This window comes from Tenrec ecaudatus, chromosome 7 (assembly GCF_050624435.1).
Source record: "Tenrec ecaudatus isolate mTenEca1 chromosome 7, mTenEca1.hap1, whole genome shotgun sequence".
Lineage (NCBI taxonomy): Eukaryota > Metazoa > Chordata > Mammalia > Afrosoricida > Tenrecidae > Tenrec > Tenrec ecaudatus.
Window position 1 is genome coordinate 10568529 of NC_134536.1, and position 23936 is coordinate 10592464.

Here is a 23936-nt window from a genome sequence, read left to right on the forward strand (position 1 = left end):
AGACACTGGGGCTCAGGCAACCTTCCTTCTGCTGTCCACCCACCAGGTGATGGTGAGCTATTCCCCATGGGGCCAGCTACACACACACACACACATACACACACACACACACACCCCACACACACACACCTCTGTAACAGAAACTAAATAATTAGCTTCTAAAATTAACAAAATCCTGCCAGCATGTACTGAAACCATTAATGTATTTAAAGAAAATAAAAGCGCCAGGGTGTCTAAAAGTATTGACCCTAATTAATCTGGTAGTAATCTTTAATGTTTATTTAAAGTAAAGATTAAAGCAGAAAAAAAGACCCATTTGGGGATTATGCAACTAAGAAAAGTCAGAAAACTGGGTGGAATTACTATTGCTTTAAACTTGGCGTGAATTAAGCTTTCGTCCAAGTTCCTGCAAATTTCCATAACGTCATCCTTAGTCATGTAACGTTCATGGGGCTCCTTCCATGGGTTCCCGTGCTTCAGAAGCATGCCCCTAAGTCCCTCTGCCCACATCCTGGGGCTCAGCGCCTGGGGGGGGGGGCGACAGGACTATGTGTGCCCCCCCCCCCCGAACACACAACAGGCTTTAAATCGCTAACCATGTTTCCTTGTAAGCAACATTGAACGGCGTCCGGGAGGCACGGTGATTACACACTGGGCTGTGAATGGCAAGGGCGGCAGGTTGATCCCACCGGGTGCACCGTGGGAGAAAGAGGAGGCTTTTCACTGCTCTAAAGATTTACAGCCGCAGAAACCCATAGGAGCAGGGATGAGTGGGCTATAAAGAGTCAGTCTCCTGGGGGCAGCTCTACCCGGTTTTACAGGGTCACCTTGATGGCAGTCCAGGCGAGGAGCCCTGGTGGTGCAGCAGTTAAGCGCTCAGGCATGAACTGAAAGTGCTGAGTTTCAAAGGCACCAGGCAGCTCTGCAGGAGGAAGCCCTCCAGGCAGTTGATAGAAAAGCCAACCATTTTTATCTCTTCTGTTGTAATTCCTATTTTAAAATTTCAAAATCGATGAGATAAACATTGAAATGGAACCTCCTCCCCTCCCCTTCCTCTCCACCTTTACTGGGCCTCGGTGTTTTCCTCTGGGCCTGTGTTTCAGGATCACCTTTCACCACTTGTGGCAGGAACATGGTGTTTGGCCCAGGGGGGCCCTGTGAGCAGGACCAGGTGTCTCGAGCGACAGGGCACTTGCAGTACACTTAGCAAACACCTCTTTACAAGGACTCATGCCCACGCTCCTTTCCTGAAGGCATGTCGTGCCCCCAGCGGGAGACAAGCTACTGGACAACATCAGATGATGCCCCTTGGTGCGGACCGTCAGCTCTTACGTTTGGACCGACAAACTCGGAGGGCTTTCCACAAAGGGCAGGAGGGGCCACGTGTGTGAGCTCGCTGTGGCTGGGGCCCTGTGCAGCTGGAGACCACATCCTTAGGGGACAGACCAGACAGGCTCAGAAAGTGGACTCCTGCCTTCCCGGGGGACGATGTCCGCTCTGAGAAGCCAAGCAGGAACACTGCGCAGCTTCCTGATTCCCCCCCCCCCCCGCTCCCCCTCCCCCTGGTGGCTGCTAACTGCAAGGTCAGCAGACTGACCCACCAGGGGCACTGTGGGAGAAAGACAGGGCTTGCTGCCCCTGTAAAGCCCACCAACCACGGAAACGCACAGCAGCAGTTCTGCCCTGTCCTAGAGGGTGGCGAGGAGCCACATTTGACTGGATGGCCGCGAGTCTGGGAGTCACTCTGTCTGTCCAAGCCGTCTCAAGCGTCTGGTTTCAGTTCTACCTGAGCAACAGGCCATTTTCTGGGGCCTCGCGGTCACTGCCCAAACCCAGACCACAAAGAACTCGGGTCTGCGGCAGCACACCTTGTCTGGCAGAGCTGTCACGTACACATGCTAACGTGACACTAATCTGATGTTCTCACCGAGCCCTGCCGTGTACAACCAGAGTGGCCACATGGCAGACCAGCTGTCCTCCCCAGAGCAGCTCCAGCTCCACTCCTGGCCCCTCCCAACCAGTGTCCACGCTGCAGTCCCAGATCCTGGGAAACTCACGTGCCTGTGCACACGTCACTGCCCAGGTCAGAATCACATCACTCACCAGCGGCTTCCCAGTGTTCTCAGGACCAGACCACGTATGTCACGAGAGAGCCCTTTGTCATCTGGCCCTCACTGCAGTCCCAGCCCCACTCCCTTCCCAGCGGGCATGGCTTCACTCAATTCCCGGGAACACCAGGCTCCCTCTTACAGCTCAGTGCTCGGCGTCCAGTCCCTGCTGCTGGGCCTGCGACCACCCTTCAGCTCCTGGACCCTACTTGCTTTTTCCAAGTCAAGATCCAGGCCCTCTTCTGTACATGCCTATACTTCTCCTGAGTGCAAGCGTGTATCAAGCTGTCTCTACCTGCAGGAGATCTCTGCCACTAAGCTACTTACAAAGTAGGCTGCTTACAAAGTAGCAGAGGGCAGGTCCCTTTCTAGATTGTTCCTAGGCTCCGCTACTATGAGCACAGCAGGGGTTTAATGAAAAGTCTGAAGGAATGGTTACCTTCACACAGACCAAAGATACATTCCCCATAACTAGTATCTCACATGCTAAATCATACTTTTCTAGCAGTCACAAAAGATGAATTCCATACAATTATAAAAACGTGTCACGTCTTCAAGGCAGTGGTTACAGGATGAGCTGCTACACACAAGCTGGCAGTACAAACCCGCCAGCCGCTCCATGGGAGGACAATGAGGCTTTCCCCTCCCACGGTTACAGTCTGCCTTTGCAGGCGCCACCACCTGAATTTGTAGTCTTGTCTGGTGCCCTGGCTTCTGGCCCTGGTCAACCCCACTGTATAATATTTCAACATTAGCCGTCTACAGCAAGTCTCTCTTGAGCTGTTTGCAACGTTTTAAAGACAGCAGAAAACTGCGCTCTGAGCAAAGGGGAGAAAGGATTTGGTTCCGGTTCCTGCTTTCACAGAATCGTTCCTGGGTTTATGCGCCAGGGTGGTGACTTCACATGCCATAGGGGCACTGATGTAATTCCACCTACGGAGTGAAATTCAATGAGCACTTCACCCTGAAACACACGCCAGGGTAACACACGTGCCCGGGTGGGAACCATCAGGGGCAGCCAAGCCAGGGCAGGGACACCCGGGGCCGTGAAAATGACTGTCAAAGGGAAGTTCAAACACGGGCTTAAATCTCAGCTCTGCAAACGAGAGGCCTCCCCGCAGAGGCCTCCTCACACAGCCTCCTAGACTCTTCCAACTTCCTTCCAACGAGAAAAGCCAGAGGCCGGGGTTGGGGGGGGGAGGCAGGAACGCCAGACCAAGATCTAGGAGGCTCTCGCGGACAGGCTTTCTGCTGGCCGCCTGAAGCACTGGGTGAAACAGCCACATTGTCACGTTCACTAGTACTCCGTGGCCAAAGTGACAATCTCCAGGAGGACAGGGCCCCTTGAGCACTAAACGGAGAGGGCAGGAGCGTCCTCCAAAATCCTCGCCCAAGAGACCTGAGTCCCACGCGTGATAATAGCATTCACGGCTTCTGTAGTACTCGTGTCTGCAGATCAATGACACCAGGCTATGAGGACGTCTCACGGCTACCGTTTGTTTTGCATAACTGCCGTTCTCCCAGTCACTCTCTGGGAGACTGTTATTCAGAGGACAATGACTCCAGACCAATGTTCAGCAAGACAACTGTTAGATCTTCAAAGGCACATTAATGTAGATGTAACATACAGGGAAATAGATGTAAAGCTCTAGCAGTGAGGACGGGAGGGAAAGGCTGGTGGAAGGCACTGTGAACATGAATGAACAACCAAACGAAAAGGCTAAAACACATGGGTTTGAACCTCAACTCTGCGACTTGCTACCTCCACTTTGTCAGCAAGGATCGGCTCTGGCCCTGCCAGCTCCCGTGCAGAATGGTGAGGGCAGTGCCTGCCCTCTTTATCTCTCGGCAAGTGAAAACATTCAACCAGATGACGAGGCAAAACACTGGGAAGGGTTCATGGTGCTACCCAACTTGGCAAAAGGCATGACCCTGAAGGCTGACGTCACAGGCCGCCCAAGGGATGAGCTGCAGGCCGGGTCCCTGCACAGAACATCCGTGGCCTTGGTTTCCAGGTGCGCCTCCTACGCATTCCCTAACTTCTGTCCGAGCCGGAAGACGGGAGCACACAATTCACACGGGCATGTGTGAGAGCAACGAATTCCACAGAATGCCACCGAGGTGGCGGGGATTGGTGAGACCGTCTGCGTGTGCAGGCACGTTAGAAAGCCCCCCACCCCCCCTGCCACACAGGAGCCTCTTTAGGAGATGTACACGCTCCCCCGTCCCATTCTTGTATCACACACACCACCACACTGGCCCCTTGCTGCAGACAGCCACGGTCCTCCCTGACTACGCTTGCGCCAAGCAAAAGTGAGATTGCAAATCATCGACAAAATCAGCCGTGGAGGAGGCAGGCTGTACTAGGACCCTAATCAACAGTAAAACTGCAAGCCCAGAGCGGGGAGGGAAGGGGAACGAGGAGCGGATGCCACAGGCTCAAGCAGAAAGCAAATGTTTTGAGAATGATGATGGTACCAAAGGTACGAATGTGCTTGGCACAATGGATGGACGTATGGATTGTGATGAGTTGTACGAGGCGGCGGGAAGGCCGCCCCGGGTCCTGAGCTCGTGGGTGGGACGGCGCGGCGAGCTCCTCTCAGCGATGGACAAGCCCTGTGAGTCGCCCACGAACAAAGGGGGAGAGACAGGGAAGTCCACTGAGGCATCCTCTGCTCCCGTGGGTCCCGGGACCACCCGCACGGACGGCATCCCGGAGGAAGCTGACAGGGACGGAGTTGCGGACTTCAAAGAGACCGTGGTGGAAGAAGGCGAGCTCAAAAATCAGGACGTCTCAGATTTAACAGCATCTGAAAGGGAAGACGCCTCATTACTTACTCCTGCAACCAAAAAACTGAAAATAGATCCCAAAGAAAAGAAGCAGAAAGTGGATGAAGACGAGATTCAGAAGATGCAAATCCTGGTTTCTTCTTTCTCTGAGGAGCAGCTGAATCATTACGAAATGTATCGCCGGTCAGCTTTCCCCAAGGCAGCCATTAAAAGGCTGATCCAGTCCATCACTGGCACCTCGGTGTCTCAGAACGTTGTCGCTGCTATGTCGGGCATTTCCAAGGTCTTCGTGGGAGAGGTGGTCGAAGAAGCACTGGATGTGTGTGAGAAGTGGGGAGAAATGCCACCACCCCAACCCAAGCACATGAGAGAGGCTGTTCAGAGGTTAAAGCCGAAGGGGCAGATCCCCAACTCGAAGCACAAAAAAATCATCTTCTTCTAGGTCAACGCCGAGAAGGGCCCGTCACTGAAAATAGTCCTGGCTCATCTTCCTGGCCAGGAGACCGCCCACACTGGTGCTTCAGGTTCCAACCAGGATTGTAATGCTGTCCTCAAAACTGAAGTCACACCTAGAAGCCGGCCAGTTGGAAGAGAAGGTGCGAGGACGTCGAGCATTCTCTGGACGAGGAGCTGCTTTCTGAAAGAGGCAGGTGGTCTCATGGAGCCTGAAGTGGCTCTGACTGACGTCATTTCTTCCATGTGGGGGCACGGGATGAAACCACCAGGAACTTTTGACTTGTGATACTGTGCCGTGATACCTAGTGATAACAGTTGTCCTTGTCAACGTTTGATTCTCCAGGGGACTTTGGTAAGGGATCATTAAACTACTTTCTGATTGTAATAGGGAGATACACATCATTCTCTTTGGGTGTCAAAGTAAAACTGGTCCTGTTTTTGTGAAAAAGCCCTTCCCATTTTCTACTTAAATCATTAAAATTCTCTCATTAAAAAAAAAGAGTTGTACGAGTCCCAAATAAAATAATTTTTAAGAAAAGAGAGAATGGGCCAGTGGGGGCGGGGGGACATTGTCTTAGGTATAAAACTGCGTCTCCTGTGTTCACCACCACCATGCCGACGTATAATTTAATATGCGGCATTGATAAAGTTTATGATTCACTCTTGCTTCCAAAACACCAAACTTCACTGACATCCATTTGATCCTGAAACACAGCGACCCTAAAGGACGCGGTAGAACTGCTGCTGTGGGTTTCTGAGATACCGCTCCACAAGAATAGGAAGCCTTGTCTCTCTCCTGAGAAGAGGCTGGCAGTTTCAAACGTTTGACCTTTTGGTTAAGCGGCTCAAATCTTAACCACTACACCACAGTTGCTATAAAAAAAATAAAATAAAAACTGCCAACCAGTCGATGCCAACTCATAGCAACGTACAGGACAGGTTAGAACTGCCCCTTTGGGTTTCTGGGGCTGTAACTCTTTGCGGGAGTAGAAAGCCCCATTTCTCCCTCGGAACAGCTGGTGGTTTTGAACTGAGGACCTTTTGGATCTCAGCCCAAGGTGTTCCCAGTTGCTTGCAGGTGAGGTGGGGTGGGAGATGAAGCTTTCCATAAATAAGCTGCAACAACCTAACATTAAAACGAATAGATCTATCAAGCACCTCTGGCTAAAACACATTCACTTAGGGGATGCTTTTACTTCTTTAACCTACTTATTTTGATCCCCGAAACAATCCTTGGAGGGTAAATATTACTTCCATTTTTCAGAGAAACAAGTCAAGGGTGAAATCTCACCCCCTCAGGGAATGAGTGAGTTCAGCCTTCTTTCCATTTCATAATTCACCCTCAACCAGAACAACGGGTGATGGGGCTGGTCTATGAGACTCCCTCACGGGCACTTTGGGGAAATCTGAGGACACTTGGTATTTTCTGGTTTCCCCTAACCTCACAGAGACACCCATCACTCCCCACCCCACTGCAAGAAAACCACCCCCGATCCAGGGTAATGGCGAGCTTCCTAGGTCATGGCGACACTGACAGCAGGACCAGTGTTGGCATCTGGATGTGGTGATGGTCCCTTGTCAGCTGGACAGAATTAGTGAAAAATTAAGGTTTCTGGGACGAGGCACTACTGTTATTGGCACGCTATTGGTCCTGAGCCTGCTGCCAGGGTGAAGGCATTTCGCCCTGATTTTCTTTTAAAAAATAATTTTCCTGATTTTCTTTTAATTTTCTTGGGGGCTCTTACAGCTCTTATCACAATCCATACATCCATCCATAGTGTCCAGCACATTTGTACATATCATTTTCAAAATATTTTCTACTTGAACCCTTGGTATCAGCTCCCTCCCTGCCACCCATGAACCCTTGATAATGTATAAGTTATTCTTTTTTTTCATGGTTTACACACTTTTCTGTTGTCCGACCCCCTGGGAGGGGGGTTCTGTGTTGATCACTGTGATCGGTTCCCCCTTTCTCCACCACCTTCCCCTTACTCTCCTGGTGTCGCTATTCACCCTGATTTTTAAAGAGCTTGGAGGGAGAGGAGGGTGGGGCACTGAGAGGTCCACTAAGAGGAGTCTCTGAGGGCGCGAAGCCTCTCTGTTGATACAGGGCTGCTAGACTAGGTTGGTTTGACAGCCAAATGGGTACTCTGGGCTGCAGGACCCCCAAGGATTTCGGCTGTTCACACTCCCCCTCATTTTTTCATTTACATATAGCCCACATACATCCTTCCAAATACTTTAATTCGTTTCTAGATTATCCGTTACACCTAATGCAATGTAAATGCTGTATCAATAGCAGAAGCTCTGAAAACAGCACTTCATGATCCCTCGGAGCCTTTAGGGACTGCGCTGACCACCCCCATGCAAATCCATGTGGCACTCGTGATTTACAGTCCCTGTGTCCCATCTAACAACTCTGCTTCCACCCAAGTGGCCCGCGCACACAGGGAGGCTGCAAACGGTCCGTGCTTGGCTGCTGACAGAGGTGGGCGGCTTGAGTCAGCCCAGTGGTAACCAGGTAGAAAGGCCTGGGGATCTGCTTCCGTTACATGGCAGCCCAGACCCGCTCTGCAGCAGTCTGCTGGTAACACAGGGTGCGGCCATGCGAGGGAACCAACGGGACACCAAGGTCCAGCAGATCCTCAGAGACAGGGCAGCCCTGACCTCGGGACTCGGGAGGCAGGGACACCTGCTCTCCAAGCCTCGGCTCCTAGCACAAGGACACCCGCGAGGCTTCCAGGGCCAGAGGGCCACACACTGCCATGGAGTTCACACAGGCATGCATCCCTATTTGTATTTGACTGTAGTTTTTGACAGGCATGTACTCGGAAAGCAGCTTGCTGGGAACATCCAGAGATCCAGAGGACACTCCCAGCTCATAAGCAGCCCACACGCACAGACAGGCTGCGCTACAGATGCAGCGCAACTGGGACTGATGCCACCGAGCCCTGAACACTGTCACCAGCGCTGTTCTTTTGGGAGGGAGGTTGTGTGTGTGTGTGGGGAGGGGGATTGGGGGGAAGGGGTGGTATCCCTTCTGCAGACTCGGCTGCACACCAATCAGGCTTCCTGCTGGACACGAAGGCTTCCCCTCTCTCACTGGCATTCCTCCGTGGAGCTCCAGCCCCGGGGCCCCAAGGGACATCTCCTGGTCCTACCATTTGGGCGCTCCAAGGATGCTCACCCATCAGAGCAGACTGCCACACCCTCCACAGCCCGGCACTTTCAGAAGCAGTGGTTCCACGGAGCCGGGCTGTGTATGGCTTTTCATGAAAAGTGTTGGCCTATCCTGTGTCTGTGAGTGATTCTAGAGTAGGAAGAATGTTTGCAAAGTTGGGGTACCCATACCAAAGGGCACTGTCCTTAGGCGGACGACCTCACGGAACCACCCTGCCGAATCCATATTTCAGAGGCCTTTTACTGTGTGTGTATGAAATCTTACGGCTCTACACTGCTTTACACTCGAGCATCGTGTCTCTCTGCAATCTGGTCAGAACAAAGGTTGAACGGGAAGTAAATGTATCAGAACAGAAAGTGTTCTGCTGAAACCCCCAAGCGACACAAGACATAACTGTCCCTCACCTTTTCTTCCGATGAGCTAGGCACCACCGAGTGTACCGCATCAGATCAATATTCTGTGACCTGAATGGTTACCCACATACGACTAAGACGCTGCTCCCCACAAGAGGCACTAGGGTTTCAGGCTGATTTGTAAATGCCTTTTTAGTTAACCGAATATGATGTTCACCATCACAGTCGAAACATCTTTGAAAGCCCCAAATCTACCCCTAGCCAGCCCAGGGGGAGGCTTGTTGCTGCTCTCCCATCACCTTCCGCACCCGAGGGCTCGCGCAGGACCTGCCCCTGCATGCTACCTTGGTGCCACCCATCAGGAGTTGCCCAGGGACGATCGGGACCCTCTACAGCTAGCCCCCCCCCCCAGAAGACCCAAGCTGTCTGAACAGCAATGGCCAGCTTCTGAGCTGGACCCAAGACAAGGTCTCAGGTGTCCTGGCACCCAGGCCAGCCTCCAGGAGCCCATTTGAATACCCCCAGCTCCAGAGGGAAGGCCCTGGTGCTGCGCCTCTGCTCATGGCTCCTTTTCTGATAAAGGTGACCGACAGAACTCTGAGGGCCCAGCAAAATGGGAAGGTCTAGAACACAGCGGCAGGATCACTGAAACCAATGTAGCCGTCTTCTCGGTGGGAAGAAGACCGTGCGGGGGTGGCAATCGCGAGGACCAGCACCGGAAGGGGCACTCACACCATGGGAGCTGGGAATGCAGGAAACCCGGCAGGGGGCAGAGCGCTGCCTGGGAGGGGCACACGGGCACACAGGCAGTGGCAGAGCTGGCTGGTGGCAAGGAGCTTGGGAGGCCTGGAAACCCAAGGCAGCCCCCCTGTGCCGTCCCGCGCAGGCCCACTGGGGTTGCGCTGCACGTAGTGTTTTTGTTGTGTATTTGTCTCTTGTGAATCTGCAAACTTCCAAGGGACAACAGCAAATGCCTCTGGACTGCACAGCCGCCCCCCAAGAAGGGCCGCACGACACAGCTACTTAATGATTTACCGTGGAAAATACCCCAGGGGCGTAAACTGGAGCGGTGCATAATCTATACTGTCAGAGCACGCATCAGTGCATCAGACTCACCAGTTGCTGGGGGGGGGGGCGGTGTGGGCGTGAGGCTATAGGCCCCCTTAAAGATTTACAGCCCTAGAAGGCCTCTTTAGGGAGATGGCGTGGTGAAATTTTAAGTTTATGGCAGTGAATTCCTTAGTTCTCTTAATCCTATTTCAATTCTTGAAAGAAAGTTGAACTTGGAAAGTGTCTATATGTCCAGCATCCCTAACACAGGTGTAGGGCTTTATTACTTTGTTGACGGTTTTGCAAGTATTAGGTGCGCTGAGTTTGTTTTCCAATTGTATTCATTCCGTGTCTTTGTACGATGAAGAGTTTACGAGGACACACTTGAACAGCTACACCAGTGAGTATCAGATAAGGCCCAAAGTAAAGGGCGGCTCACAAACACCACGTCGAATGCCCACCGAGCTTAGGAAGCACCCACAGAGAGTGTGGGAAACACACATGGCGCATTTCAAACCAGTTACGTTCGCGGTGGATGGTCAGGATCCCTATGCTCCCAATAAAGTATATGTAGATACAGATACCTCACAGTGCATTCATGACAACGCTCTTCCGATTTCTAACATTCAAGGTGGGATTTTTTTAGACGCACGTGGATGGTCTTTGCCGAAGACACACACCCCGTTCGATACTGGCACGGCACCGGGAACAGTCCGGAACAGCTGTGCAGCTGCTCCCGAAGGCTTCGAGCCAATTCAGACTCACAGCAGCCCTGGAGGACAGGGCAGAACTGCCCCTGTGGGTCCCTGCGACTGTCCATCTGTACAGGAACAGAGAGCCTCATTCTCCTCCCAGTGCCCCTCGGGGTAGACTCGCCACCCCCTGCCCTGCCCAACGACCTTGGTTGGCACCACAGGGGTGGGGGGTCTGGGAGCAATCAACCTCTCATGATGATCTGCATGGGCCACGGAGCTCGGCAATGAGTTTTCCCACAGAACTAAGTTTTGCCACAAAGTGCAGATGTTTAAGTTTTATTATCAATATGGTTCACATTTCAGGCTATAAAAAGTGCATGCAATTAAGCCCAACGTGTATAAAAGTGTTAATAACAGAGAGCGAGAAAGTCACAGCACAGAAGTTGTCTGTGTGTAAAGGGAAGCTGGTGATGTATGGGATGTGGAAGACTGAGGAGGAAATTAACAACAAATAAACAGCCAGTGCGATATAAAAACATGCGTTCGCAGAGGCCGTTCGTGTCAGTAAAATGGCAAACGATCCATTATAACCAATGCTTAAGAGTGTGTCAATTAAACATGAGCAGACAGGCTTGCAATTAGAGCTAACAGATTTACTTCTTCCAGATTCGTACATGGTCGTTCAGAAATGATCGTTTCCTCGGAATCAACGGCTTCCCTGCGCACATATCGATGTAAACCTTTGTACTAAATAACCAAGATTAATTTGAAGAAGGGACCTTCAAACAAGCATTATCAATTTCAAATCACTCAGGCGCCCGTGACACCTTTTCCCTGCGCTGGCCCCCTCTCCCGGGACTGCTGGTGCAAACGCACATGATGGGCTGGATCTCGGAGCACTGGTCTCCCAGCGTGCTAGACCCTACAAAGCTTCCGTTCCAGACGCACGCCTTAAAAATAACTCAAGCTCTATTTAAGAATGCCCACTGTTTCAGAAACTCTGAGCTACTCCCCACGAGGTCCCTGGCTGCTCTGCAGGAGAAACACGGGCTGTCGCGCCCTGTAGAGATTTAAACAGTCTTGGAAACCTGCCCTGTCCTACGGGTCGCCATGAGCTGGAATGGCCTCCATGGCTGCAAGTTTGGTTCACTGCTTTAACACTGGTTAACTGGCAGGAAGCCGCCTCTTTCTGAAACAACCCTTCCAAGGCTCTGCTTTCCGTGGAGGTTTTCCCGCCGCAGCACCGTCCACACTGTCTGCACAGCGCCCCGGCACAGCTGGCACCCCACCCCCACTGCTAGCTGCTTTCTTCCAAAGCACGTAGATCGGACAGACACCTGCCTTTCCTGGCCCTGCTTCTGTTCTCTAGCGACATGGAGTCATTCCCACGCACCCCTCCAAATTCCAGAAGCACCTTACTTCCTAAAAAGCCAGCAGCATGACACGGGCCTCAGGGAGGCCCAGGTCCCACTGGGAAAGCAGCTCCCTGATCCAGATATTTGTTCCCACGGGTGTGCTCTGTGATACTCCTTAAAAGAGTGTGCTTCAGAGCATCTAGAAATTATATTTTGATAAAGATATTGATGTTCAAATTTGAAATGATGACCTCCAAAGGGCTCATCAAGCTGGCTCACCCCCACATCAACACCATCAGCAGACTGTACTCGGGGATGAGCTGGGGGGTCCGAGGACCAGGACACATCGGGTGGTCCTGCCTCCCTCTGCTAGGTAACAAATGCTGCCGTAGTCAGGAACCAGGAGAGGGGGAAGACAATGTAGACAGAATGGGCTTGTGAGATGGGGACAGGCCATACTGAGCGAGTACTAAGACCCTCCCCAGTCCAGCTCTGGGGAGTGCCAGGCCTTAGCTTGGCAGATCACCCCTCCATGCAGAAGATAACAGATGTCTTCTCTAGAAAAAAAAAGCAAAGTCCTCTGAAGAAAAAGTTCTTTCTCAGAGAGGAAGTCGGGGAAAGGCTGGCCCTGTCCGATGGTCACCTGATGAACCAGAGTGAAACAAGATGGCCCTTACCCAGCCTCATGGTGGCTAGTGAAAGTGCACTGAGATCTGAGGTTTTTACGTCCCTATGGTTTAGGCCAGCGGTCCTCAAACTTTAAACAGGGGCCAGTTCACTGTCCCCCAGACCCAAATTCCTATGCACACTGCACATATCTTATTTTGAAGGAAAAAGAACAAAACGGGGCAAAAACACCTGGCGGCCTGGATAAATACCCTTGGTGGGCCACAAGTGGCCCGCGGACCCACAGTTTGAGGACCCCTGGTTTAGGCAGTCCCACCCTGTTCTCTAGGGTGGCTGTAAATTGGCATCAAATCGATGACAGCAAGTTTTTGAGGATGTAGGTAAAGAAGCCTGGTGGTGGTGTTGTTGGGTGAACATTGGCCTGCTAACCCAGTTTCAGCAGTTCAAATCCACCAGCCACTCACCAGGCATAAGATGAGGCTATTTCCTATCATAAATGTTTACAGTCTCAGAAAGCTTATGCGGGGTTGCTATGAGCCATAGCTAAGGGAATGGCAGTGAGTCTGCCTGTTTGTTTGAATCAATAACTTATAGACATCTACACATTGGTTACTTTGTTACAACCTCAGAAATACATAGATTCTGCAAAGCACTTCCTGTTAAGATTACTGGGTTACAATTTATTCTAAGCGAAGGGGGATGGGAGCCTTGAACTCAGGTCTTCTCTTCCGTGGCCCGCCTCCATACTCCTGGCCCGTGGGCAGGCACAGGGCAGTCCAATCCTGATTGAGCTAACTAGGCCTCAATGCGCCCCCAACTCCCACTTAACCAACTTCTCCCAAACAAAATCTCCTGTCCGGCCCTGGGTCCCAGGGGATGTGATGTGGTGGCCATCTTTTCAAGAAAGAGAATGGCTTGGTGTTTGTGACAGTCAGCCCCAGCCCCCGCACAGGGCAGGGGAGGAGGCTGGCTAGAAGGCTCCAGGAGCTGGCCCCCCATGTCTCGTCCTATGCTCAGTCTCCAATAACCCCCAGCGGACAGGCACGGGGCTCCGAGCCCACTTCCAGGACGGGCACAGAGGTCGACACGGAAGTGTGAGCACAGAAATAAACACCCGCCACAAAATCACTTCTCCCCGTGAATGAAGTTCCTGAGAACCTCCTCAAAACAACAAGGCCTCACCCCCATCCCTACAAACACAAACCCTGCTCTGTGTGTGCCTGCATATGCCAACAGCCAGTGCCTCCCACTAATTCTAAGCTGGAATGTACAATGTGGTTGACTGCGCCTTCTCCACCATGCCAAGCTCCCAGGAATGCACCTGCCCCCCCACTGTCCGCTCCTGCCCGGGGAGAGCCCTCTTCGGGCCCACAGCGTCTGCACGCAGCCCACACCATGTACACCCAGGGCCCAAAGTAGCCCTCTCCTGCCAGCAAGGGCCAGGCGCTGCATCTGCTCACAGCCCAGACAGGAGCTCCGTAATCCTTCCCCAACGACTGGAATTCAATTATGACACTGGGGCTACGGGTCGCAGCACTAGCAGAAATCCTGCTGCATGTTTAATGGCAAGAGTAAACGTGTGCTTTCTGGCGGGTCGTTTAGCTCAGGTGGTTCCAGAGGAAGGCCGCACTGCAGCATGGCTTCTGAAAAGGACCACCGCGCTGAAGGGATTTGCGGAGAGGAAACACACAGCTAGCTGCACACAGCTTGTTTCCCCAGGCACGTGACACTGTCACAAAGCCGCGGCCGCGAGGGACAGCCACGTTTGTATTCCATGCAAATCCCTAATGTCCCTGGACCGCTGCCAAGTCCCACTTCGGGCCAAGCGAGTATTCATCTCCAAAACCTTGAGCGGCACGGGAAGCCAGCAACATCGCAGTGTCTCCCAGCCGCCAGCACCTGTCGGAGGGCAGGTCCCAAAGCCCAGGGAGGCTGGGCGGGCACACAGCCCAGCTGGTGTGCCGGGCAGCACGTGGCGGAGAAAGGTGACACGTTCGGAGTTTCGGCAGCTCAGCAGTTCCTCTGGGTTCCCGGGACGTAGGTGCACAGTGTCGGCAGAGGCCGGCGTTCCTGTCCACTGAGGGTCTGTTTCCAGGTCACCCTGTTATTTATGGATCGGTCACCCAGTCAAGTCTGGAAACCGGAATGGAGACACGAGAATACGAACACGAGCGTCACAGTCTTGAGCCCCCTCCCCTAACAGTGTTGACGAGAGGGCTGCTGCGGGGGTCTGAGCTGCACAAGCGGAGACCCATGGACGCAGAGAGGGCAGGTGCACTGCATCGTGCTCGTCAGGAAAGTCAGCAGCACGAAAGTGGGTTAATTACTTTTAGCTTTAATCCAAGTGCACTGAGTTAGCTGCCCCGGGTCGTGAAAGCAGGTAGCATTTTTGTACACAGAATAATAGCATGGTTCATTCGTGTCTGTTGGCGGAAGGAAAAATTAATATAACCCATTTAAATTTGTCCTCCTAAAAGTTCCAGATTATTGCTTCTCCTGGAGAGATACTTGTTTGTACACTCACCCAATCTTCAAATTAAATCCCCTTTATTGCATAATGAGGAGGATGTTGCTACCCAGAAACTAAGCATAACTTGCAGTGTCGTCAATCAAGAAAACAGTAAGAAACAACGAGCTACCTAATAGCACACGGCAGCCTCTTGTCTCCACGAAACAAGAGTTTTTCATGGGTCATGAGGAAGATGCCGTCTTTACCGGGCACCGGCATTGCCTTTGTCAAATCTATACTTACAGATTTTCATTGATTGTGTCCATACAGCAAAACGAAAACACATTATGTTTCTACTACAGGATGTGAAAGCATTAATAAAACAGTGTTCATTTGACGTTAACGAGCCTCTACATCAATTGTGTAGCTTAATCCCTCCTCTCCCTTATCTTTCCATTCTACTGTCCAAAGTTCATTTCTGGCTGACAGGGACTCACAGGGGCTAAGCTTCCTCTCCTCACCTGAAATGAGAGCAAAACAAAACAAGGAGACAACGTAGATCATGAAGAAATGTGAAGATCGGCCCACGACTGTGAAAAAGCAATTAGTGGGTGGGCAAAGGGCCACCTGGAAGTTTTCCTGTCCCCAGTATCCAGGAGAAAAAGACACTGAACTCTGAGGAAAAAACAAGCAAAACTCACTGCTCATCTAACTCACAGGGACCCCACGGGGCAGCCGAACTTCCCCGTGGGGCTCTGAGTAGACAGCCTCAACGGTTGTTCGAACCACTGACGCCGGGGTTAGCAGCTCAATGTGTAAGCCACTCTGCCACTACAGCTCGTGTGGGCACTCAGAGATGTTTTCTAAAGAGTGGAGAAAGCTAGCCTTGGACTGAACTCGGCCCTGGTCTCCCTAACAAAGATCCCTGGCGGGTCTTTCTAGTAAGTCCCTCGACTGCAGCCCATCCAGCACTCCACAGAGCACAGTCCGCGACGACTACTGTTCCGCTGTGGAAAGCCACCAGGCACACCAGGGTATAAGCCCCAATGAGGGAAAAGTCGGTCAGAGGCGATAAGCAAATGTCGCAGATGATGTGACAAGTGGGTGGCAACAATTAAAGTCATTATAACTGCATTCCATGCAATCAAGAAGGAAAACAAGCATCTTCGGGGAGATATGGAAGCTATTATCAAAAGCCCAAATTGAACATCAAGAGAGAGAAACTACACTGCACGAGCTTAAAAAATACAGTGAGTGGAGAGAGCAAATTCCCACGGGCCATGCAAAGATACCTCGGTCAGAAGTGGCAGAGGCCAAGACCACAAGCACCAGAGACTGCGGCAGGGAGACTCAGAGGGGCCGTGTGGAGACTATGAGGTACCTACTCCTCACCTGGCACAAGACTATGGAACTGTGGGACAGAGTGACAGGAGGCCTTCCTGGTCCACAGAGGCCTAGCCAAGGGATCACATGGCTGAGAGGCTGAGAACAAGAGAGAGAGAGGCTTGGCTGCTGGCTGAAGAGAAGGACTGCTGGGGACCGATGACTGTGTCCTGTTTACTGATCTTGACTTGTGATAACTAGCCTACAAAGGCCCCTTCAACATGAGAGAAACAGACCAGGTAGAATTAATCCAGGTTGAATAAGGTAGACTAGCAGACCTGAATTTGAGATGTAACATAAAAGAAAAAATAAAATAGGAAAGAAAAATTTCATGGGGTTCACATACATGCAATTAGAGTTATAAGGGAAAAAACTGGGGAGAGGTTAGATATGAAAAATATCTGAAGAAAACAGACCTGAACACTTCCAAATTCCATAAATCCACAGATATCAAAAGGTTGATAGATCCCAAGCAAAAAATACAAATAAAACTACATCAAAGCATATCTTAACCTAATTAGTAAAATTGGATGCCTTCTGTAAAGAACAGCAAACATAGGGGAGATTCCTGGTCAGAAGTAATTAAATTTAGAATATAGTGTATTACTTCAAAATACTGTAAAGAAATAAAGCTATCATCCTACAAGTTTACAGCCAACGAAGAGAGCTTGCAAAGTGCTCATGCATTTCAACCCAAATTACAAAGTGATTTTAAAAAAAATGATACATTGGCTTCAAAAAAAAAAGTTTAGCCTTCAAAAAGCACCTTCAGCAAAGTGAAAAAGATAAGCCACAACCCAGAAGGCAATATATGCAAATGAAATAATCTGATTTAAAACACATGTATCCAAGATCTATAAAAATACTCAAAAATTGTATGATAAGTAATCCAGTTTCAAAAGGAGCAAAACATCGGACTAGACATCTCACCACAGAAACGATACGCATGGCCAATGCGCACAGGAGAAGATGCCCAGCCTTACTGCTAGGTATCAGGAAGATGCAAATTAAAACGCAAATGACCCCCACACGCCTGGCTGTCAGGAGGGAGCAGAGAAACGTGTGCAGGGTAGAGGGGCGTCCTCACACGGGGCTGGGAGGAATGCATTCGGCACAGCCCCCTCGGAAAACAGCATAGCGGGTTCTTCAACACGGATTTAGGATCCAACCCAACAATCCCACTCCCCAGCCATCTACCGAAAGAGAAATGAAACCCTGTGCCCACACCAGACTTGGACGGCCCTTGGTAGATATGCATCTATTACACACACATATCCATCCGGAGAGCAAATAAAACGTGGAAAGGACGTTCAGTGGGGGGAGCGTGAAGTGCTGATACATGCTACCACATGTATGAACCTCAAAAGCAGATGGCAGTGAAGAAGCCGACACCACCGGGCACATGATGTACCGTGCCTGTGATAGGCCCAGAAAGGCCGTCTATGCAGACAGAGCACGCACCGGGCACTGCCTGCAGCTGGGAAGCCCGAGGGGCTGGCGGCACAGGAGCCGGGTGAAGGCCCAGGTAGCAAACACTGGAAGGCATACATACCACAGTGTCTTGAGAGTATGCAGAGACAAGTATGCATGATTCTCTTGAAAAGGTGATTACCGGTTTAAGCATGAAGATAAGAATGTATAGTGGGGGTTAATAACGTATCTGGGAACTAAATCTATGACAAGGAATATACACAAAGGTTCTTACATGTTGAAGTGGTGTGCACATGTATGTATGTATGTGTACATGAATCCCATTCTTAAAACGGTCTACACAGTTGCACAAATGCTGGGCTGCTAACCACAAGGTCAGAGGTTTATAGCCAGTAGCCACTCTGAGGGGGAAGGAGGAGGTTAGTGCTCCTGTAAAGATTGACAGCGCTTCTCACTCTCAGTTGGAATCAACTAGACGGCAGTGGGTTTGATTTGGTTTGAGTATCTATGCTACACACACATCATACACACACACACACACACACACACAAATATAACACATAAAATACCATGTATGTGTGTGTGCCATATAAATCCACTGCCATATATACATGTGGCCTAATGGAATTTGGCAGATCGTGTGAAGTTAAAATTTGTACAGCATTTTCACATAAACCACGCCCAATGTATGACGCTCAGGTTGCAGAGAGGAAGTTAGCGCATGAGGGGTCTTGCAGTTTGCAAAGTACTTTGTAGCACACACGCTATCTGTACTTTATCCCAAAAAGCAACCGCACTTTGTATCACACACAGCCCAACAAAAGAACATCACTGTTTCAAAAGATACCTGCACTGTGTGAACCACACCCTGACCATCTTCCAGGTGAGCTACAAGGTGGGGGGGGGCTAGACATGGCTTAACCTTCTCAGACTTTCACTGGCAGAAGAGCAAGGCAGAGAACAGCACCGGGGCTGTTGGATGCTTGGCGTTGTTGAGCCTTCAGGCATATTTAGTCTGTCGTTCTCCCGTCCAGTCCCAGGTGAAATCACAGCACTCTCCGCGATACCCCACACAGTAACTTTTCATGTACAGTGACCCACGCAGGAGGATTCCTGTAAGACTGTTCGATTGCCCGACACGCAGCACATGGAGGGGTCTACAATGCTTCCCGCGTGCAGCATTGACCATGGGAATAATAAATCTAGGTCTCCTACACCTTTGTCACCAGGAAGTTTATAAACCTACCGCTCCCAGGAGATTTTGCTGTTTTGAAATCCAGAATATAGTCAATTTCAACTGCTTATGTATTATGCATCTTTACTCTGATAACAGCAACACAGAGACAGAATTAAAACAAATGCACTGTAAAACTTTAAAACTACAGTTTTCACTTCGTGCCTCAATATTATAGTAGTACCTATGTTCTCTCTATCAAGCCCTAAATAAAAGTTTCTCATGTAGGGGACCTTTTAAGGCTGGCAAAATGTTGTTGGGGGAGGTGCCCCCCCAGTCCAGTTCAGATAAAACTCTCAAAGAAAAACTCTCAAACCTGTGGGGTCCTCTAACCAGTCATCCGGAGAAGAGTTGGGTGGAGAAAGATACAAACCAAATACAGCCTCTCACCACAATCACAATGAAGCAGCTTAACAGCTCCTGTGTTTCCACTCACAACAGTAAACTGTGTCAATAAATGGCTATGAAGGGATTGTTCAACAAAATGCATTACAGCTATCAAGACACATTGACATATCAAACTGAACAAAAATGGGGGAATTGGGGAGGGGTGTGTGTGTTAGAGCACACATAATCCAAGACAAACTGATTTTTTCCCAGCGGGACTAATTTGACAGGACTAAAACATGCATGCAAGGACACATTTCTGTATTAATTTCATGTGCATCTAAGTCTCCTTTGAACAGTAGGAATTCTGTGGGACTTAAATAAAAGAAGTTCCTTTTAAGACAACAATCAAAAAGTGGCTTTATCGCAGTAGAGTAAAAAAACGATAAATGCAGGTAGATGAGCCTCTTAGAGACTCCCTAATAGAATGATCCCACCCGTCCCGTTGAAGCACACTGAAAGCAGTCCACAGCAATCTGCACGTCAACATTAAGACACGAGACTGACGGCCAGAAGGCGCTAAAGATCACGCAGGAGTTCTTTCTTGATCACATGAACTTTCAACCATCAAAGACACTCCCTCTGACCAACATGGCTTAATTAAAAAATAAATTGTGGCGACAACAGAAACGTACTGCAATCGGCCCTGTTCAATTGGACCGCCAAAAGCCACACGTGGCTGTTACATTAAAACCGTGAAAATGTAAATACAACTCTCCAGCCAAGTGTGCACCTCTTGGTGAGTGTCAAGGCTTGCACTAACGTTTCTCACTTAACATGGGAGGGACCGGCTAACTGGTTCTCAGCAGCTATACAAATAAAATGTCATTTACTTTTGATTTTTATCCTTCTATGTATAACCCTCAGCAAGTTATCGAAATACAGACAGTCTGATAAGTTTCAAATACTTACTGATGGAAAATCTGTGAGCAGAATTCCTAGGAGAATCCTTCAGCTTAGATGGTTAGATGTTTTCTTAAAATGGGTGCATCTCAATTTCACCAGCCCTCTTTCTACTATCGACAGGTTTCTGTGGCCCCACGCAGTTAAACTAGGGAATTACTGCAATTGAGGCGTTCACGTGAATCCAGCCTATTGCCAAGGACAGACCGAGGGTCTCTCTGAGAGGGTAGGAGTGCACTGAGTGGGGGCACAAGAGTGTGTGAGAGAGGAAGCACCCCCACCCCGCCTCTCCTCAGAGTCAAACATCAGGAAATCAATGAAGAGTCCTGGGAAAGAGCAGACATCTGAGCCTGAGTCTGCACGCCTACTGAAAGAATCACCCCTTAAATAAAGGACATGTGGACAGTGTTATTTGCAGAAAGGCAAAGGTTGAGGGGACCAGGTCAAAAGTTATGCTCTGAGATATCAAACAGTCCCTAGACCAGCGGTTCTCAACCTGTGGGTCATGACCCCTTGAGAGGGGGGGGGGGGTGGTCAAACAACCCTTTCACAGGGGTCGCCCAATTCACAACAGTAGCAAAATGACAATGATGAAGTAGCAGTGAGAATAATTTGATGGTTGGGGGGGTCATCACACCCACAGGGCAGGGACATTAGGGAGGTTGAGAACCACTGCACTAGAGGGCCCTGGCTGTCCCCCACACCGCCCCAACATCACAATGGCCCATCTCGGGCATGCTGGAGGCAGGTCCTCAAGAACCATCAGAAAACCGCCCATGTCTCCCGGAGAGAGATTAATGACCCACCCTTTCTTCTGGAATTCAGATCTTGTACTTCACAGTCAGGAATTCTGGGGAAATGTCACATCAGGTAAATAGCCACTCATTCAGCAAGTAATACACATTTCTTACTCTAAGAGGCCTTTATAATAATGTAATGAGTGAATCCAATTTTGTTCAAGATTTTTATCCTATGTAGGTGAAAATTTAGGCGTGCTTATTTAAAAAAGGAATCCTACACCAGGCTTAGAAAGCAGGGCCGCAGTCGCGCCATACGTCTCACAGCACAAACATTTCCAAGCACAGCAGCACCGTCCTTAACTGCTGGGAAGCAAATTCCAGCGTGTTTTCCGAAGCACTTTCTGGCCCACGTTTTTCCGGTAGAACAGGTAGTACCTGCAGCAGATGTCAGGAGGGGGAGGGAAGGTCTCCTCTGCTCCTAATTCTTTTATTTCACCATTTCTAAAGAAGTGCCTGCTGGTCCCCAGAACTCTCCTGTTCTCTTTCCCTCCTATATTCTTCCGCAGTCTGTCAGTCAGCCCAGTCAGTCAGGCATTCAGTCAGGCATTCAGTCAGACAGACAGACAATCACTTGCTAGGATGGTAAAAAGAAGGGCTGCTGAGGGCTGGAGAGAAGTAAGAGGCCCAGAAATAATTACTGACTACTTTTTAAAACACACTTTATCGTGAGCTGGGTGGTTTACTAACCAGATTGTTAGTACTGAAATTCAGTAATTCATCTACATCTTGTTTCGACCCATCCACGGCCATCTCTTCAATGTGCCGTCAGCTCTCGTTTCACTTTCTGCCCAGGTTTCCTGTCCCCACCCCTCCTCTCCTAACCCTCTGGGCTTGCTCGCTGGCCAAGTGCTGCCCTTTTGGTCTGCAGCAGCTGGGTACCTTCCAAAGGGGTGACAGAAAGGATGGCCGCAGGGAAGCCGGGGGGGGGGGGCGTGTGGACGAGGGCATGGCCCCAGAGGCAAACACTGCCACGCGCACAATGCTGACACTGGTGACCCCCGAGTAGCTGCTGGGATAGACAGGGGTCACACGGGTCTGGACGGGGAGAGTGGCGACAAAGCCACACACAGCGTTTCACAGACGCTGTCTGTCTGTGCGTATTCACCTTTGCTGCAAAGGGTTGCTTTCTGCCTCCTGGTGTTTTGATAGGATTCTTCCCCACCCTTCTCACTTCCCTAAGGAACTGCTAAGATCAGATCCACACTTGGAGAGTGGACCGCGCACTGCAGCAGATCTGTGTGTGTGTGCTAAAGCACCTGATCTAACGCACACCCGGCTCTGCAGTGGGGAGAAGCCTAGGAAGACTCCCAGGACGCCATGCTCCCCCGGCCAGGGTGCACTGGCCAGCCCTGCGCGCGTGAAAGGGTCTCACACCCAGGGCTATGGTACAGGCACTCAGCAGGGGGCTTCGGGCCACTCAAAGGGGAGACCACCCAGGGTGGGCCTGGCCTCATCAGGAGAAGGGCTCTCTCCTGGCTCTCTCCTGCCACTCCCGAGAAGCACAATCATGACAGGGAAATTATTTAGGCCCACAATTGTAGGAGCTTGGAAGAGAACCCAAGACCCTGGGTAGGGGACCCAGCTAGGCTATGCCCAGACTGCTGACCCACGGAAACCTGAATTAATAGCACTTTGTAAGAAAGCAGGAGAAAACAAAGATACTGCCAAGCTTATCCACTGTTTACTGTGTCAGACCATCTTGCTCATATACACAATATCCCTAAATCCGCCCCCACCCCCCGACCATATTTACATAATAATGTTATCATACCCACCCCGAGGACAGGGAAGGCATGAGAGAACAAACAGGCAGCAGTCAGACCAACACACTTGCTCAGTTAGCCCTTCTCATTCCTCGGCTCCTTGGAAATCTTCCACCAGTAAGGAGACACGGCCCATTTTGCTGACAGCACTGCTACTTAAAGGAAGGTTTTTACAAGACCGAAAAGCAAGTAAATCACAGGCACAGGGCTGGCTAAACTGGAGCCGGCTCTCACCTGAGGTCCAAACTTGTGCCAACAACCGCCAAGTCCTGTTCTCTGATCATTACAAGAGAGCCATTTCCCAGAACTGCACACACAGCATGCAGGGATGGCTGTGGAGCAGCCAGGGCCTGAGGCTTACATGGGAGACCAGAACCCACGTTCTGCTGGCAGCTGGTGACAGAGCAAACAAGCAGGCCTGAGCAGGACAAGGGAGCTGCCCTTTCTCGGAGTACAAGCAGGGTAAATGTCCCCTTCCACCACGGAGATGGGAGAGTGGGCGGTGGGGGTGGAAGTGTGGGTGTGGGGAGAGATGGAGGGCAGAAAGATGAAAACCCGGCGGCGTGAGAACCAGGGCTGGCAGGCTGGTACTGGCTGAGCCACAGCTCAGACTGTTGCAGTTCAGCCCTAGTGAGATGCAGACACAGGACAGGATGCTCAATGCCAGGGGACAGGGGCAAGCCCCACCCAAGCAAGCTGCAGGCAGGAGACACCCGCCTCCACGCCCAGATGGGCGGGTATGGCCCTGGACGGAGGGAGGGTACCAGACACTCTCCACGCAGGGCACTGCACATTGTTTGCATTAAGCTGCGAACGCCAGCTCAGGAACCGAAAGGGAGATCTGTTTTCAGTGTGGCGGAACGGGATTAAAATCGTCTGGAACGAATCGTTTGCAATATTCTAAGATGTGAAACTGAAATGGTTAAAACCCATTTCCAGGGCTAGGGGGTAAAATGGCAATGTTTCTAAAA

At 50.6% G+C, this 23936-nt stretch overlaps 2 protein-coding genes across 6 annotated transcripts in view; one reads left to right on the top strand and one right to left on the bottom strand.

The window, feature by feature from the left end:
• The window catches only part of ARID1B (AT-rich interaction domain 1B), a 405831-nt gene that overhangs the window by 199829 nt on the left and 182066 nt on the right, over positions 1 to 23936 (bottom strand). The gene's annotated exons all lie outside the window — the stretch shown is intronic.
• On the top strand, positions 4714 to 5661 carry LOC142452635 (transcription initiation factor TFIID subunit 11-like). The gene is made up of 2 exons (XM_075553877.1): positions 4714 to 5120; positions 5197 to 5661. Exons 1-2 carry the CDS (start codon positions 4714 to 4716, stop codon positions 5264 to 5266), a joined length of 477 nt encoding a protein of 158 aa, XP_075409992.1. The 3' UTR covers positions 5267 to 5661.